The sequence below is a fragment of the Terrapene carolina genome, unplaced genomic scaffold (assembly GCF_002925995.2).
Source record: "Terrapene carolina triunguis isolate 2854851 unplaced genomic scaffold, T_m_triunguis-2.0 Scaffold558, whole genome shotgun sequence".
Lineage (NCBI taxonomy): Eukaryota > Metazoa > Chordata > Testudines > Emydidae > Terrapene > Terrapene triunguis.
The window spans coordinates 14,823,231-14,841,647 of NW_020664909.1; the positions used below are offsets into that span (position 1 = coordinate 14,823,231).

The 18,417-nt window shown below is 46.3% G+C and overlaps 1 protein-coding gene across 3 annotated transcripts in view; it reads left to right on the forward strand.

Annotated features, from left to right (window-relative positions):
• Window positions 1-17,639, forward strand: part of BCL9 (BCL9 transcription coactivator) — a 73,556-nt gene extending 55,917 nt beyond the window's left edge. The window contains exons 2-9 of one of the 3 annotated variants that reach the window (XM_024209452.2): window positions 2,504-2,585; window positions 5,460-5,760; window positions 7,047-7,363; window positions 8,538-8,727; window positions 9,192-9,291; window positions 9,756-11,994; window positions 14,251-14,511; window positions 15,488-17,639. In XM_024209452.2, the coding sequence (XP_024065220.1) occupies window positions 5,708-5,760; window positions 7,047-7,363; window positions 8,538-8,727; window positions 9,192-9,291; window positions 9,756-11,994; window positions 14,251-14,511; window positions 15,488-16,602 (4,275 nt within the window). In that variant the 5' untranslated portion in view covers window positions 2,504-2,585; window positions 5,460-5,707 and the 3' untranslated portion in view covers window positions 16,603-17,639. Of the gene's footprint in view, window positions 1-2,503; window positions 2,586-5,459; window positions 5,761-6,858; window positions 6,904-7,046; window positions 7,364-8,537; window positions 8,728-9,191; window positions 9,292-9,755; window positions 11,995-14,250; window positions 14,512-15,487 lie in introns of those variants that run through there. The other 2 variants (XM_024209453.2, XM_024209454.2) reach the window with 2 other exon arrangements.
• Window positions 17,640-18,417: the final 778 nt, after the last annotated feature.

The window sequence follows — 18,417 nt, forward strand, 5'->3', positions numbered from 1 at the left end:
GGGTCCAGTTCTGTTCAATATCTTCATCTGTGATTTAGATAATGGCATAGAGAGTACGCTTACAAAGTTTGCGGACGATACCAAGCTGGGAGGAGTTGCAAGTGCTTTGGAGGATAGGATTAAAATTCAAAATGATCTGGAGAAATGGTCTGAAGTAAATAGAATGAAATTCAATAAGGACAAATGCAAAGTACTCTATTTAGGAAGGAACCATCAGCTGCACACATACAAAGTGGGAAATGACTGCCTAGGAAGGAGTACTGTGGAAAGTGATCCAGGGATCATAGTGAATCACAAGCTAAATATAAGTCAACACTGAATGCTATTGCAAAAAAGCAAACATTGTTCTGGGATGTATTAGCAGGAGTGTTGTAAGATACGAGAAGTAATTCTCCGCTCTACCCTGCGCTGATTAGGCTTCACCTGGAGTATTGTGTCCCGTTCTGGGCACCACATTTCAGGAAAGATGTGGACAAATTGGAGAAAGTCCAAAGAGCAGCAAAAATGATTAAAGGTCTAGAAAACATGACCTATGAGGGAAGATTGAAAAAATTGGGTTTGTTTAGTCTGGAAAAGAGAAGATTGAGAGGGGACATAAAAGGTGGTTACAAGGAGGAGGGAGAAGAAATTGTTCTTAACTTCTGAGGATAGGACAAGAAGCAATGGGCTTAAATTGCAGCAAGGGAGGTTTAGGTTGGACATTAGGAAAAACTTCCTGTCACGGTGGTTAAGCACTGGAATAAATGGCCTAAGGAGGTTGTGGAATCTCCATCATTGGAGATTTTTAAGAGCAGGTTAGACAAACACGTGTCAGGGATGGTCTAGCTAACACTTAGTTGTGGCATGAGTGCAGGGGACTGGACTAGATGAGCTCTCGAAGTCCCTTCTAGTTCTATGATTCCTGTCTCTTTACTCCTGTGAAAAGGTAAATTTGGGCTGCATTGGATAGCTGCTTAGGGCTAGGTTAGGTAGAGAGGTGTCGCTGTACTGGCACTGGCTTGGCCTAGGGGGGATTATAACTGGGGATGTTGAAGGGATGATGGTGTTGCTATGGCTAGGTTTTTGCTGGATTAAATGGTTTATGGCGGCAGTTGTCTTGTCAGATGCTGTTTATATGTGTGGCTTATAGGGACAGTTTATCCTGTTGATGGTCTCATTGTTTGATTGGGTGGAGGATGCAACTCTGTTATTTAGGACTGGCTGACTAGAATGGTGGCTTCATTGCTCTAGATATTGCTACACTGTTTCGGTCAAATTGGAATGGATGATACTTTGAGATGGAGCGAAGGGGCTATAGAAGTACAATTTTTCACCACTCTGAATGACTTTAATGTCAAATCGCAGCTCGTGTTCCCTGTTTCACAGATGGGTTAACTAAGTTGCTTAGGGTCAGATAGGAAGTCTGCGGTAGAGCTGGGAATAAAAACCAAGTCTCCTGATTCCCAGTTGTGCTTTAACCACAGTGCCATCCTTCCTGTATAAATAGTAAGAGGCACATTGTGTCTTCAAACTGAACTTAGTAGAGTGGTGTATCTTGGTGGTCAGAGTGGATTGAGTGGGTAGAAGAAATAAGTCTGTAACAGGAGTTCTGTGTTTTTCTGCCTTGACACAGAATTTACCCTAGAATCCAACACTTGCTGTAGAATTGTGCTGTGGAATCTTAAGTTTTCGTTTTATAAAGTAAAATTTGCTAGATGATGTGGTTGAAGATGGTTCCTACATGTGAACTTAACATTAACTGATGTGATGTTTTCCTCAGTACTGACAGTAGGGAGAGTGGAACTGATCAGTTCAGCAATGACCTCTTTGGCTATATGAGGAATAACTGGCAGCATCTGATGCTCAAAGCTACCACCAAAACTGCAGCATGCCATGCTTTCAAATGGATAAACATCCACATGTAGGGTGGTGTCTTGCAGTGGAATGGTGGCCTGTGGAACAGTAGATGAAGCTGCCTTACCGTCTCCTATTCTGACTTTGGCCTGATACTTCTACTGACTGATCATAGGGAGTATCCAGCTTTACCGGACTATTGCATTTTCATTCACACATGGGCAGGCAGGCTGTCTGGTCTTGGAGGTAGGCACTGTATAATTGTGAAGAGCAGAGGTTGGCACAGGTAGCTGGGCTCATGAAGTGAGTGGAAGCCAAACCCTTGAGGTTAGGTGGACAAGGAAGTTTGGGAGGATGCTTATGTGGGCACTGTGCCAGTTCTTGGGAGTACAGATGGGCTCACGGGAATCCATCTAGCTGAACTGGGGGTGTGCCAAAGCAGGTCTAAGCTGTCCCTTGCTGCATTTGTTTATAGCAAACCAGTTAAACCTCACTGCAGCTTTCTCCCTGTAAAGGCTTTCTTAGCACTAACAAATCTTGCTGAGTTGAGCTGAGGCTTTCTTGTCAGTTATTCAGAGAAAGCTTTGGTCTCCTTTTTGTGGCCTGGAAGGGGCCCACAAATTCCTGTGAATTCCCTGTGATGGAGCTCTTCCCTTTTCTTCTTTTTCAGGTAATCTTTCCTTGTGTGAGAAGGGGTCTGAACTCATCACCTCTACGATGATCACTGCAATGTCGTGACACCAGAGGTCTTGGTGAGTTGTCTACAGGGAAGATGCTGGGTCCTATAAGATTTACAAAAACATTGGCCCTATCTACATGGGTCTCTGAGAGACTTTGCTGAAACGTTTTAAAACATGCTTTGATCACCCACAATGGCGCCAGTCTCTGACACTAGAACAAGAATTGTTCTGCAAGGCAGAGAGACTCCAGCTATGTAGGCTGGAGTCCATTTTCCCTGAAACCTAAATGAGAGCAAGGGAAGAGCATATCCAAGTTTAGCACAAGTGAAGGGGAATTTTAACTTATTGGACACCAAACTCCCACAAATAAAAATTGTGATGCTTTCCATTTTGAGTCTCACATTATTGTACAGTTCCATTGCACAGAAGGGGAAAGCAAAGGGGGGAAAAATAAGAGTTGACAATCATTTTGTCATCAACCAGTAAAGTGCAAAACTTAGAAAAATTGAAAATTCTGTTAATATTTACCCCCTCCATTCAAATCTCTCCTTATAATTCACTCCTGCGAAGCTTCAGTGCTAATCCATTGAAAGATAGTGTGTGTCTTGTGTATTATATATAAAGACCATGTTAAAAGAACAATATCCAGGTTGCCAAATAAAGCAGTCAAAGTTAGGAAATGTTGCATTTATGGTTGCTTGTTCAATCTTAATTCTGCTACCTTTTGTGTCTGTCCTGTGCACTAAATGATACCGGGGTCCTGTGGAAAAAATAGTGTGTGCTCATATAATGTATCGTAATGCAAACGCACAAAGGGGTAAAATTAAGGCATTATTCATGAGTGAAAAACATTATAATGGAAACAACTATATAAATAACAAGAAATCCACAACACAGACCTCTATATCCGGCTTTTTGGAGCAAATTGTGCTCACAGTTATGCCATTATTCTTCCCTCTCCTGCCATGATGTGTTGTGCTTTTGGTCTAACTTCAGTTTTAAGAGAGGCCATGAGTAAAATTTTCAAATGTGCCTCAGTCCCAGTGACTTTCAATATGACAGGATCTTAAGTCTTTTTTGAAAATGGAACTGAGACACTTCTGAAAATTTGAAGTCCTGTTTTCAAGAGGGACGTAGGAGCCTAAAGACACAGTGAGAATCAGTGGGATTTAGAAACTTCTGAAAATTAACTCTTCATGTATGCCTGTAAAGCACCATGCACACCGATGGCATGGTAGAAATAACAGCAACACTACATTGCTCTCAAACCTCCAAACCAATGAGATGCTCTGCTTGTGGCTCTAGAGATGCGTGTGGTCTCTGTGGAGTCTGTGGGTCTGATCAGAACTCATCTTGCTCTGCCCAATATCAGGCAGAACAATTGAAGCTCTTAATCCACGAATGCAGGGAATATTCCTGGACTTAAGCAGGGCAGTGAAGACAGGAATATTGAGCAAATTTACTGGGGTCACCAGGATCCCTCTTTGTGTCTCCAAGCAGCAGGAGAAGCTGTGGAAGGGAGAATATCTGGAGTTGTCGAGATCCACAAAATCATTACATTGTGGTGTCCTGACACTGTGGATTGATGTTGCATCAAAATGTACTGGTATAATATCATGAGACAAGTGTGACGACATACCAAGATCCCTTTGAGGAGCTGGAGACCCACAAAGCTCCATACCAATGCCTTACTAGCCAGTCTCTCCTGGCAGCAGTGTGATCATATGGTGGCAGGTATATCTTAATCCTCCAGTAGCGACGCATCAGTGAATCTATTTGTGTCCTCTTAATATCCTTAAAACACTAGTTCCTTCATAATAGGCAAGACCCTGCCAGCCTGATTAAATCTTATTTTGATTCTGTTGAGTCATACAAGAAACTGCTGTTTCAGTGCTGAGAAGGAATACTGGGAATATTTACATTTGAATAATTTTTAACTAGCAATATTTAATACATTCAGAATATAAACAAGATTTATTGTTAATTATGTGGATTTACATCTTGAGTAGGTGAGATGAAAAGAAGATCTTCTATTAAAATATAAACAAGACAGAAAATTGTTCCAAAATTCTTTAGCTCAAAGGACATAAGAAACCTAAAAGTCCAATATTTTCCTCCTCCAGTAATGTAGAAGAAACGGTGTTATGTTGTTCTTCTGTATGGCCAGCATTGTGCATGTTGCCTATCTTTAGAAACAAGCTGAAAAGTGCTCAGGTTAAATTAAAAAATGTTTTTAAATAGCTTGTATGATGTTGCTGAGCAAATTTGGATGGGCAGCCCTCTAATGATCTATCAACCTTTCAGTTAGAAACAGTAATTGACCACAAGTTCTCCTTAGTGTGCTCATAGTAATCAAGTCTCATGCTTCATGGCATAAGCTGGTTGCTTACGGGTGGTCAGGAAGGCATTTTCTGTGTCTCTCCCTCCCTCCTGTGCACCTTCCACCACACAGCATTGCATAAGTGGCTAATTGTAGTGGTGGGGAAAGGGTTTACCTTCCTCTGAGAAATCAGGTAATGGCCATTCATAGTGGGAATTCTGGATGATCGGGACTAGCAGTCTGGTCTGTCAAGTTCTATATTCCTAGTGATTTGGTGTGGGGCGTGCTTAAATAAGTCATGTGAATTCTTCCATGACTTGGATCAAAGAGTCTGGGTAAGAAGAGCTTCCCTACCTCTTTCTTCCCTGCTCTTTTGAATCCAGCATAACTTGTTTTGGGTGAAGGGAGACTGGCTTTACCACTTGTGAGTTTTTAATACCTGCCCAGAGCTTCCTCCTAGCTGTACATTTCAACTGTCTTCCAGCCAGCTGAAAATGCCAGTCCCTCACCCTGTTAGTGAAGGGGAAAGGATTGCCATCCGCTGGTCTGTTTCGTTCAGTTAATTCCAGGGTTTGGAATGTACCTTACCTGTTTTCTGTTCTTTCTTTGGGGGCGGTTTGGCACAGTGCGCCCTGGAGATGCGAGACTTCCCCTCAGCAGCAGGAGGCACACATTCAGAGAATGCTGGAGCTGCAGGAGGGAAGGGCCCAGTGCAACGACAGAGAGAGACAAAGAGAAAAAAGACAAGCAGACGGACAGCGGTGAGAGAACCGTGCGGCAGGAAGTGTTTCAAAGCTGCCAGCAGCAGCAGGCCCTCTAGAGGAACTTGACGAGAGCCCATCTGTGTGTGAGTGTGAGCTCAGGATTTCTGTCAATGCATTCCAGTAACCCCAAAGTGAGGAACTCCCCATCAGGAAATACACAGAGGTGAGACACTTCAGTGAACTGTTCTGGGTATGGAGGGGGAGGTGTCCCTGCTCTGCTGCAGTGTTATCCAATGCCTGGGTCAAGCACAGATGATCTTTGTGCTTGTACTCCCACACAAAGTTCTCCCTGTGCTGCTGGCAGGAGCAGCATGGAACTGATTATCATTGCACAAGCCTTGTCCATGTCATTCATCTGCCTGTGCCAGACGACATCCTCCGTTGACTTGGAAGAGGAAAAGCTTGAAGGAAAGGTGATGCACTGGATGTATGGTGTGCTTGACAGCACACCTAGGTTTGATCGTTCACTCCTGGGGTCAGCAAGAGCTGACAGTAACTTGGAGGGAGTGCTTCTGAGTCAGCTGTCTGGCCGACTGAAGGAGCAACATAAACAGGCTGCATTGCGAGGCTTGCTACAGTGCACTGCCCTTTGGGCTGGGGGTGGGGGGTAAAATGAGCTCCCAGCAGATCCCTGCAGAAGAAAGGAAGGGGGATGACAGTGGCTAAAATAAAGGGAGGAAGGAAGACTGTAATTGCGTAGAATCTAAGGAGACAAAATAGTTTTAGGCTGTAGTTTGTGTAATGGGTCAGTGGGTGGGAAAAGACTGGTTTTTTTGAGTTTCTTTTGGTAAACTCTAATGCAGTCTCCTCCACCCCATTTTGCAGGAGTGTGTGTGGAGACAGTATCCTCCTCTTTCCCCATTCAAAGGCAGGTTGTAGCTGGTTTAATTGCTTTCATGGTCAGAGGTTTGTATTTTCCTGGCGAGTTTCCCTGATCTGTGATGAGTGCTGCAATAATGCTGGGTTTTCCTTATGCTCTCTTGGGCTGGCTTGTGGTGGGTTTCTCTGCTTTGTGATCACAGCTGTACTGTGTCATTTGGGTCTGGATGGGTAGTGTGGTGAACTTTATGGTGCCCTGTTTGTTTACTTTTAGCTGGTCTTGGTGTGAGACGCTTTTCTGTGTACATAGAAACCGTTGTCTTTATTGACAGAAGCCCCAGAGGTGGCTCCTCATGTGACTGAGCAGTTCCTGGGATCTGGCAGGCCTGCTGCTTGTTCTTGTGCCTTCTTGAGCACTGTGATCCCATATTGGATAATAACCTTTTTCAAGGCATGTTTGAAAGAGCATCTGGATGAAGCTAAGCATGTAGGCATTTCTTACTCAGTAGTAACTGCCTTGCTCTGTAAAGGTGGCAGCAGCAGTGGTTGCTGCTGCTGCTTCTCTCTAGTCTATTCCTACTGGAGTGAATCGACAGTCTAATCTCTATTTTTAATTCTCTTTTTTTTCAGTAGCCCCAAATCAAAGCAGGAGGTGATGGTCCGTCCCCCCACAGTGATGTCCCCGTCTGGCAACCCCCAGCTGGATTCCAAATTTTCCAACCCGGGTAAACAGGGGGGCTCAACCAGCCAATCCCAGCCCTCTCCCTGTGACCCCAAGAGTGGAGGTCACCCTCCCAAAGTGCTCCCTGGCCCAGGTGGGAGCATGGGATTGAAGAATGGGGCTGGAAATGGTGCCAAGGGGAAGGGAAAGAGAGAGAGGAGCATTTCAGCGGATTCCTTTGAACAGAGAGATGCTGGGACTCCCAGCGACGATTCGGAAATCAAAGGTAAGTGCTAAGTATTGGTGTGAGATGATCATTTGGCTTGTGGGTGTTAGCAAAAGCATCTGTCTGCCTGAGGTGGTGACTGTGTGCCAGCTGAAGGGAGTCTAAATGTCCTGTAGAGAGGGGAGGATTTTCCCAGCTGGTAATGGTAAATGTGTGTCTCCATGTTCAGTTGAAGTACAGATTGGAAAGTTGTTTCATGATAACACTGAAACTCCCCAAGAGGTTTTGGGAAAATAAATAAAAGCTGTTTGTCTCCTTCCACCCCACTCTGTCCGTTGGCCTCCCAGGAGCTGCTGTGTTCGAACTGGAGTGTCAAAGCCAGCATGCAAGCCAGTTTTGTGAATACAGACGAGTAAGGTGTATTGGGTGATGATATATCACTTACACCCCTGTGACTGGTAGGAACACAGGACTGGGAGACAAGACTTCTGAATTCTGTTCTTGGTTCTGCCACTGATTCATTGTGGGACCTTGGACATGTCACTACCCCACTCTTCACTTTCCTAACCTGTGAAATTAGGTGCAGTATAAATAGCTACCTATTGTGTCTCTCAGTTGTGATATTTGATTGATTGCTCTGAGATTCTCACATGAAAGGTGGCGCAGAAGTGCAAAGAATTATTACTGCCCTGTGATATTAGGTCTTCCAGAGTTTGCATTTGATAGACGCCTTGACAGAGTGGCAACAAGAGAGCTTTGGCTGTAAAGGACCTGGGTCCAGTTTGAGTTAGTTTCCAACTGGTGTGATTAGAAGCTGTGTGGTCAGTCTTACAGTATAGCAGACTAGGGTTCAGGTGACATGAGTAAGGGGAGAAAAAAGGTCTCCTACAAAACTTTCCCCACCTTACAAGAACTTAAATGCTTATCTGCTTGTGTGTGTGTCTCACATATGCTCTCTGACTAGTCATTTGTGAATGCCAGGAAACTAGCTAGAGCTGAGACAGTATGAACTTCCTCTCAGCGGTGCCTGCAGAGTTTTTTGGAGTGCGAGTGGGAATCACAGTGTAACAGGACAGCTTCCTTAGTCCTAATTGGGAGAGGAGTCTGAGCTGTCTTTATAGGAATGTTGGGTATCGTGATGCCAACTGAGAGTCAAGGGTGAGAGGAGTATCAAACTTCCTCACAGCTTCCACACTGGTGAGACCTTCCCCCCCCCCCCCCTCTTCCTTTCCAGACTGCAACTCTACCGACCATATGAAGACCCAGGATTCCCAGCATACGCCACACTCTGTAACTCCTTCAACTGCTTCAGCCCCAAGGTCTTCCACACCCTCCCATGGCCTGACTGCCACTTCGGAGCCAGCTAGTGGACAAAAGACTCCATCCAAAGTGGTTTATGTCTTTTCTACTGAGATGGCCAATAAGTACGTAAATGGTTGAATGTGTCCTTCGTGTCCTTTCCCTGCATTTGTGTGCACCTCGTTACATGAAATTCAAAAGCATGTTTCCTCCTTCAAATCCTTTGCGGGGTGGGCAGCCATTTACAGATCAAGGGGGAGCGTTACTGACACCTAGCCTTGGAGGAGGATTTTCAGTTTCTCCCACCCAGCTTTGTTTTTGGCAAATGTTGGCAGACAGCCCCTTGTTTCATGAGCTACACAGTGGATGGTTTAGGGGTGGGTTAAATGGTGACATGAACCCTAAAGACTGATTAGCAAAATTCTGTAGATGTGAGGATTTTTCTTCTCCTTTGATTTCTCTTCTCCCAGACCTCTGGGGTCAAAAGACACTTTTCTTTTCTCCCTGCCCCTAGTAGCTGGGGGAGAGGGGGATTTAAGAAAGATAATCATCCAACTGCCGCCTCACCTATGTCTGTCTGTCTTTACAGGGCTGCAGAAGCTGTGCTGAAGGGACAGGCAGAAACCATTGTGTCCTTTCATATCCAGAACATCTCAAACAGCAAGGCAGAGCGAAACACTGTACCCCTGGTAGGGAGCCTTTACTTGGAAGAAGGGGGAGATGGAGTGGTGTGTACATGCATGCACCGGTGGAAGAGGGGTGGGGCAGGGAAGGGTGACTGTTTATGCTCTGAAAAGCATGTTCTTGGCTGGAGGGAGCACTGTGCAGAATGAATGAAAGGTTTTAGCGCTTCCAGAGTAGTTTTCCAGCTTTATAATTTTTGGGTGGAGTCGTCCTGGTGATATAGGAGAGGGGTGTGAAACATCACCCTTTGGGTCTGTGGGTGACACGTGAGCGAAATGAACATTTCGTCTTTGTCCAAGGCTCTAGTTTGCAAATTATATGTGCAAGGCATCAGTTCCTGCAGAAAGTGTTTGTAGTGGGTTTGTGTGACTAAGGTGGGGACGAGACAGCACATCTTGATCTTTATCCCCCACACTCCATTCACACAGATGTAAAAAGAGCTGATTAAAATGTTCTGCTTTGCTTTCAGAACACCCAGGTCACTGCACTTCGGAATGAAACCAAGCCTCTGCCACAACCTCAGCCGCAGCCCCCTGCTTCGCAGGAACACAATCCTCCCCAGAATGCCAAAATGCAGCCAACTCCTCCTGTTTCAGCACCAGCATCTAAATCCACTGGCCCCCCATGTCCCATGGATCAGGACAGTCCTGGAGTAGAAAGTAAAGTGATGTCTGTTGGCAGCCCTGCCAACTCCACCCCATTGCAGACTGAGGGATTTGGGCAGAGTTCAACCCCAAATAATCGAGCAGTCAGCCCAGTCTCCCAGGGGAGTAATAGCTCCACTGCAGACCCCAAAGGTCCCACCCAGCAGGTATCCAGTGGCGACCCATCCAGTTTAGGTGAGAACCCAGATGGACTGTCTCAGGAGCAGCTGGAACATCGAGAACGCTCATTGCAAACTCTACGAGATATACAGCGCATGCTTTTTCCTGACGAGAAAGAATTCACTGGAGGGCAAAGTGGGGGGCCTCAGCAGAACTCTGGAGTTCTGGATGGTCCTCAAAAGAAACCTGAAGGGCCAATACAGGCCATGATGGCTCAATCCCAAAGTTTAGGCAAAGGGCCAGGGCCTCGGACAGATGGAGGGGCTCCATTTGGCCCTCAAGGACATAGAGACATGCCTTTCTCACCAGACGAAATGGTGCCACCGTCTTTGAACTCCCAATCTGGACCCGTAGGACCAGACCACCTGGATCACATGACTCCCGAGCAAGTGGCCTGGCTGAAGCTACAGCAGGAGTTTTATGAGGAGAAGAGAAGGAAGCAAGAACAGGTTGTGGTGCAGCAGTGTTCCCTGCAGGACATGATGGTCCACCAGCATGGGCCTCGAGGGGTGGTTCGAGGCCCCCCACCTCCCTACCAGATGACCCCTGGTGAGGGCTGGGGTCCTGGCGGTCCAGAGTCCTTTGCTGATGGCATGAATGTGTCTCATTCTCTACCCCCCAGAGGTATGGCCCCTCATCCCAATATGCCTGGGAGCCAGATGCGCCTGCCTGGATTTGCAGGAATGATGAATCCTGACATGGACAGCCCTAGTGTCCCAAACCCCACCTCCAGACCCGGGCTTTCAGGAGTCAGTTGGCCAGAAGATGTGCCAAAAATCCCAGATGGCCGAAACTTCCCTCCAGGCCAGGGTGTCTTCAGCGGCCCTGGCCGAGGGGAGCGGTTCCCAAATCCCCAGGGCCTGCCAGAGGAGATCTTTCAACAGCAGTTGGCAGAGAAGCAGCTGGGCCTGCCCCCTGGCTTGAGCATTGAAGGCATCAGGCCTGGCATAGAGATGAACCGGATGATTCCCTCCCAGAGACACATGGAGCCTGGGAATAACCCCATCTTCTCTCGCATGCCTGTTGAAGGGCCCCTGAGCCCTTCCAGGGGGGACTTCCCAAAAGGAATGCCACCTCAGATGGGCCCTGGTAGGGAGTTGGAGTTTGGGATGGGCCCTGGCAGCATGAAGGGGGACATTAGTCTGAACGTTAGCATGGGCTCCAACCCATCCATGATACCTCAGAAGATGAGGGAAGCTGGAGTGGGGCCAGAGGAGATGATGAAACTGCGTCCAGGTGTCTCAGAGATGCTCTCCTCTCAGCAGAAAATGGTGTCTTTGCCATTTGGAGAGCATCCCCAACAGGAGTATGGCATGGGTCCCAGGCCTTTCCTTCCTATGTCTCAGGGCCCAGGAGGTGGTCTCCGTAATCTCAGAGAGCAGATTGGGCCTGACCAAAGGACTAACAACCGGCTTAGCCACATGCCGCCACTACCTCTCAACCCAACCAGTAACCCTAATAGCCTCAACACAGCTCCCCCTGTTCAGCGCAGCCTAGGACGCAAGCCCTTGGATATTTCTGTTGCAGCCAGTCAGGTGCATTCACCGGGCATCAACCCACTGAAGTCTCCCACGATGCGGCAAGTCCAATCTCCCATGCTGGGTTCTCCCTCGGGGAACCTTAAGTCTCCTCAGACTCCATCCCAGCTGGCAGGAATGCTTGCAGGCCCAACTGCTGCAGCAGCTGCTGCTTCCATTAAGTCTCCCCCTGTTTTGGGATCTGCTGCTGCCTCACCAGTCCACCTCAAGTCTCCTTCCCTCCCTGCACCTTCTCCTGGCTGGACTTCCTCTCCAAAGCCCCCATTGCAGAGTCCTGGGATTCCCCCGAACCACAAAGCATCTCTCACCATGTCTTCCCCAGCCATGCTGGGGAATGTAGAGTCAGGTCAGTGCTTCCTTTTCTATCCAAACGTAAATTCTTTGGTTCACATATGGTCATCTTGAAGTGTGATGTGAGATGAGGGCTCACAGAAGCTACCCGGTGCACATTTGGGGCAGGGAGTGCAAAGAGGAGACAGAACAAGGAGCTTTTTCCTGCCAGTTTGAAGCAGGTTGTGTCTGGGCTCAGAACTAAATGAGTGGAACATGTGGGTGAGCTCCATAACAGATTGCCCCCTCTCATCTTATCTTGCCCATGTGCACATGTTGAATACTGCCCTTGTCCCAGAGATGACTGTCAAGTATATTTGGATTGGTTGGGAGGAGGAAGTCACTCTTTGCAGAAGAGCTTAGAACAGTTTGTTTGCCAGCCTGTCCTTAACTGAAATATTGTAGCATTGGGGAGAAATGTTGCTGTTTAGATCATAAAGGTGCCTCAAAATAAACGGGTTTGTTAGGATAGAGGAGAAACTAAAGAGATACCTGTAAATAAATGTGTGCTGGCCATAGGAGCTATTGTTCACAGTCTGTTCAGACACAGGTATAGTTTTACTTTACAAATCCTCCTAGGAGGAGCTTTGTTGATATCAATTCAGATTTTGTCTATTTCATGTATAGTTAGAGGTAGCAGGTGGATTCTTGCAGCTGGTCCTCAGAGATGTGCTGCAGGTCTGTGGAGTGTATCAGTGTTGTTGTTGTTTGTATTATCCTAGCACCTGGGAGCCCCAGTCATGGACTGGGATGCCTGGGGCAGAGACTACCAGTGCCTAGCACAAAAGACTGTACAATCTAAGAACATAGATCGTGTGAATCCAGAAACCTGTGTGTTTGCCATTTCAGCAGCACCAGTCCCATCTCTTTCATAGATTCAGAGCTTATACATGACTGAGTCTGTTTCTCTTACAAGCTTCCAAATATGTAAACCCCTGGTGTGCAGTGTTTCCATGCAGCAGAAGCAGCAGTGTGATGGAACCAGCTCTCAAGAGCTTTTCAGCCTGTGAAACCTCCTTCTTATTGCAGGAGGTAGTGAAGAGACTGTGAAAGATGCATGACTACATTGCCCTCTAGTGTTGCAGAATGATAACTGTATTGAAAGGGACCAGCAGGCTTTTTTCCTGTTCAAAGTGAATGGACTGCTCCTGTGGCTCAGAAACGCATGCTCTAGTGAGTTTCATAGATTATCAGGGTTGGAAGGGACCTCAGGAGATCATCTAGTCCAACCCCCTGCTCAAAGCAGGACCAATCCCCAATTAAGTCATCCAACAGATTTTTGCCCCATATCCCTAAATGGCCCTCTCAAGGATTGAACTCACAACCCTGGGTTTAGCAGGCCAATGCTGAGTTGTGAGCTCCTATGGCAGCAATGGTTCTAACTATAGACACTTAATGTCCATTGTATGCCAATATCTGTCATTTAACCATCTTATTCTGAGTCGTATGCCTAGAAAGTGCCACACTGGGAAGGAGGAAGAATCTGGATGCTTCTGTCTAGAGTGGCCTCTGAGGCTGAGTGTTAAGTTGGCACTGAATCTGGGCTTGAATTGCTGCAATTAGACCCAGACTCTCTAATCTGTGGCTACTTTTGTGCCTAGAGGAGTCTTTAATAGCAGAGGTTTTTTTGGTGGTGGCTTTTGTTTGGCTGACAACAGTGTGTCTTAAACTTCTTCCTGAAAGCAGTGACCCCTTGCTCCAAAACTGGGCCAGGCATCTTGAAGCTTATTGGTGCGGAGACATGGGGACTGGAAGCAGCAGAAAATTGTGTTTACACCTTTGGAAGAGGGAGGGATATTTTAAATTAATAGGGAAAGATACTCCTTGAGACTGTAACTGTAATGAGCTTTTATATGCAAGATTAAAGCTTAAATAAAAACAGGAAACTTTGTATAAACTTTTAATAGAGCTCTCCAGAAATCGGCATGGATACCTGTAGTGTGTGACCCACTGTGGCTGTATGTCCTCTGGTTTCTGTCTCTGTGCTTGCATTTGAGGCATAATGGAAAGGGAATTACAATGGAAATTTGGGAAATTTTTTCCAACTAGTTGACCATGCTTCTGGAGTTAGTATTGTCTTCTTCCCAAAAGAAACCACATGGATAGAAATCCACCGTCTAGGAGTACAATGTGTATTTCAACCATACTTAACTGGTTGCCTCACTACTACTATTTGGATGGACTCTTGGAACCATTGAGCAGGTTTTCTGGGAGAAAGGGGGTTTATTTTAAAGGGGGGGGAAAAAACCACCTAAATCCTTTCCTCTTTTAGGTGGCCCACCACCTTCCACTGTCAGCCAGTCTGCTCCTGTGACTCTCCCTGGAAATCTTCCCTCTAGCAGTCCCTACACGATGCCTCCAGAGCCCACGCTCTCCCAGAATCCCCTCTCCATCATGATGTCCAGGATGTCCAAGTTTGCCATGCCCAGCTCTACGCCACTCTACCATGATGCCATCAAGACTGTGGCTAGCTCGGATGATGACTCCCCTCCAGCACGCTCCCCAAATTTGCCACCGATGAACAATCTACCAGGTAAGGCAGGTTCCCAGCCAGCCTTCTGCCTCTGTTAGAGAAGAAATGGTTGGAATGCTTCCCAGAAACGTGCACCCTCGTTTTACACAGAGGATGGAGCATGGTGACTGTCTGGCCTGTGCCAGACTAAGAGGGAAGCGGCTCTGTTCCTTATCCAGGCATTAGGGGAGAAGAGAAATAAAAGCTCCTGTCCCTTTGGGCTTAGTGACCTGCTCTACAATGAGTGAAATGTGTTTACACTATAAGCCCCTGCCCCAAATTGTTTGCTGTTCACAGGAACACAATAGAAATCTGTTTTAAAAAAAAATAAAAAATAAAAAAGCCAATGGGATAAGAACACAATTGAAAAAGATAACTCTCAAGGCAGGTAGTCTGGTAACAGGTATTTGAAGACTTCGCCTGTAGTTTAGTGGTTTACAGTCTGCCCAGGACAGTAGTGATTGGAGCTGATCATGTACTTGGAAAAAAAGGACTTGTTAAATAAATACTTGATGGCAAATTGCAGCATTCATGGATTAATTAATTTGACCAGCTCTAACAGCAATGAGAGCCGTCTGACTTGCAGGTGCCATATGTTTGGAATGGAGGTATTCAGTCCACTTCCAGTGGAAAAATGTTTGTGTATGTTTATAAAACAACTCCCACCCACCACACACACATGTGCCACTAATTTTCCCACTTGTTGACAGTCTTGACAAAATGGTCACAACATGGATTAGCTCTAGAGTGACCTCTCCTCTTGCTTTAACAGCCCCGTTCAGTCACATTGGAACAGTGTGAGGACAAGGTAGGGCTGCTGAAGCCCGTGCTGTGTAAGTTTATGATTAAATAGAACAGTAGCCCTAGAAAGTGAAGTTTTGGCATCTTTCACTGGCACTAATTTTGTTTTTTAAATTGGAGCCAGGAATATTACACACAGTTCTTGTATCTTCATTGATTGTCTGATTTAAATTTGATTTTTTTGTTTCTTCCTTAGGAATGGGCATTAATTCCCAGAATCCTCGAATTTCAGGTCCAAACCCAGTGGGTCCAATGCCAACCCTTAGCCCAATGGGAATGACCCAACCTCTTTCCCATACCAATCAGATGCCCTCTCCAAATGCTATGGGACCCAGTATACCTCCTCATGGGGTCCCTGTAGGACCTGGCCTGATGTCACACAATCCAATGATGGGGCATGGTTCCCAAGATCCTCCAATGGTACCTCAAGGACGCTTGGGCTTCCCACAGGGGTTTCCTCCAGTACAGTCCCCACCCCAGCAGGTGCCATTTCCACACAATGGCCCCAGTGGAGGACAAGGCAACTTCCCTGCTGGAATGGGCTTCCATGGAGAAGGACCTCTGGGGCGTCCCACCAACCTGCCCCAAAGTTCAACGGATCCAGCACTTTGCAAGACTGGAGGCCCTGGGGGTCCAGACTCCTTCACTGTTCTAGGAAACATGCCTTCAGTTTTCACTGATCCAGACCTGCAGGAGGTGATCCGCCCTGGAGCCACTGGAATACCAGAGTTTGACCTGTCCAGGATAATTCCATCAGAGAAGCCTAGCCAGACACTGCAGTATTTCCCTCGTGGGGAAGTTCCAGGCCGCAAGCAGCCGCAGGGTCCTGGGCCTGGATTCTCTCATATGCAGGGAATGATAGGAGAGCAGACTCCAAGAATGGGACTTGCATTACCTGGCATGGGGGGCCCAGGGCCGGTGGGAACTGCTGATATCCCCCTCGGAACTGCTCCATCTATGCCAGGCCATAACCCAATGAGACCACCTGCCTTTCTGCAGCAAGGCATGATGGGACCTCATCATCGGATGATGTCACCAGCACAATCGGCAATGCCTGGTCAGCCCACGCTAATGAGTAACCCAGTAGCTGCAGTGGGTATGATTCCAGGCAAGGACCGAGCCCCTGCTGGGCTATATAGCCACCCAGGTCCTGTAGGCTCACCTGGTATGATGATGTCAATGCAGGGCATGATGGGACCCCAACAGAACATCATGATTCCCCCCCAGATGAGACCCCGAGGTATGGCTGCTGATGTTGGAATGGGAGGATTTAGCCAAGGCCCAGGAAATCCGGGGAACATGATGTTTTAAGCTGCTACCATTAGACTGGATGTTCTGATCCTTGTCAAGATGAGATTCCAAGTCCTGATGGCTTTTGGGGAGCTTCAGGAGTACAGTTTGGCCATGCAATAGGTAAAAAGAGACCAGAGGATGCTTTGGGAAATCTCGAATGTATGGAATTTACCTGAAAACAGATTATTCATTTTAACAGGTTTTTTTTAAGATTTATTTTTTAAAAATTATTTTTGTGGACCTCGGTATCCCATGATGGCACCTGCTTTGAGAATCTGTAGCTGTATTTTGAGAATTGCCATTTGTCACAAGTTGCACCATTCTCTGTATGTTTACGTCCTTTGGACTGGCTTCTCCCAGGACTCTCGGTTATTTTTTGGGTTTTTTTTTTTTTTTTTTGTGTACTGTACTATATTGTAAAAGGGATTTTAGCAGAGACTTTAGTCTTTGGGGTGAGAGGAGAATGGGATTCTAGGCTGTTTACTTTAGGTGGAGAATCCATCTTCAGAACTTTGGACTATTTTCCTTCAACTCCAATGTATAGAAAACCAAACTACGACCTCAGAGCAGAGTATTAATGAAAAGCACAAAAAAGGAACTTAAGTTCAGTGAGGGGAATCTTTTAAAAGAAATAATAAGTTAAGGACATATTTTTCAAATTATGGAGTGCTGTCCAGCACCTTCTGTCTCTCCCTCCCACTCCTTATTAAATAGGCTTCTCTCTCCGTCCCCTTCTGTCTCCTCCTTTGGCAGCTGCAATACAATGTATTATTTTGGGGACTAAATCTAGGAGAGCCTCTCCTCATGTGGGGAGTTTTCCCACTTTCAGGAAGGGGCTGGACTTGGACACTGTTACATTCTACAGTAGTCTTTCTCTCACTGTTTCCTATTCTCCTTTTCTTAGAAACCCCAAGTGATTTTATTAATGTGGGAGTGGAACAGACACTAAAAGTTATCCAGGATTTTTTTTGTGGTTATTTTTTTTCCTCCCCAGCGTAAGACGTTCTGTGTAACCTCCATTAAATTTGGTACAAAACCACTCGCCAGGGCTGTGGTGTCAGAAAAATAAAATATATTGTTTCTTACAAAAATGGACTGTCTTTTTTTGAAATCCAGTCCAGTGGTATCCTGTGTATTTCAGGTGACTGGCAAACTTCTCCTTGTTTGTTCCCTCATTAGGGTCACAGCCATATTAGCTGCTAGGTGGGACTAGCTTCTGTATCTTATGAAAGGTACTGGATTGGCTGCTGTGTGCCTCTTTCAATTCACTTCTCCTGTACTCATTTTACGTGGCCTGAGCTGAACTTGATTGTTTCTTTGAGTTTGGCATTATCTCAAAGGGGCAGACCTGAACCCTGGAGATGGTATCCACAGCCTCTTTCAACACTTTGAGGGCTGGAGAATTGGTAAAAACTCCTGCTTCTGGACATCCTTCTGGGTTAGCGGTTCTTGGTCCACTGCAAGGCGAGTGTCTCCTATCTATTGCAACAGGGAGAAGGTATGACGCTGTTCGCAAAGTCTGTCTGTTCACTGCCAAAGTGGCTCTGCCCAAAGGGCAAAACCCAATGGTTCTTTGTCACATGGGTTGCTGAGGAGTGAGGTAGGGTCTCTGACTTGTGGATTAGAGGCTAAGGTAAAGGGGAAGAATTAAAATAAATGACAAAGGTGATAGATAAATCCTCAGTGAGCAGGTTTTTTATCTAGACAACCCTGGGTAAATTGTTGCCTTGCTGCTGTTTCATTGATCCCTGTCTAATTCCATCTCTGCTTTTTCAAACCTTTTTGAGAGAATTTCAGCAATGAAGTTTTATGTAACATGCCTGGGGAGGAGAG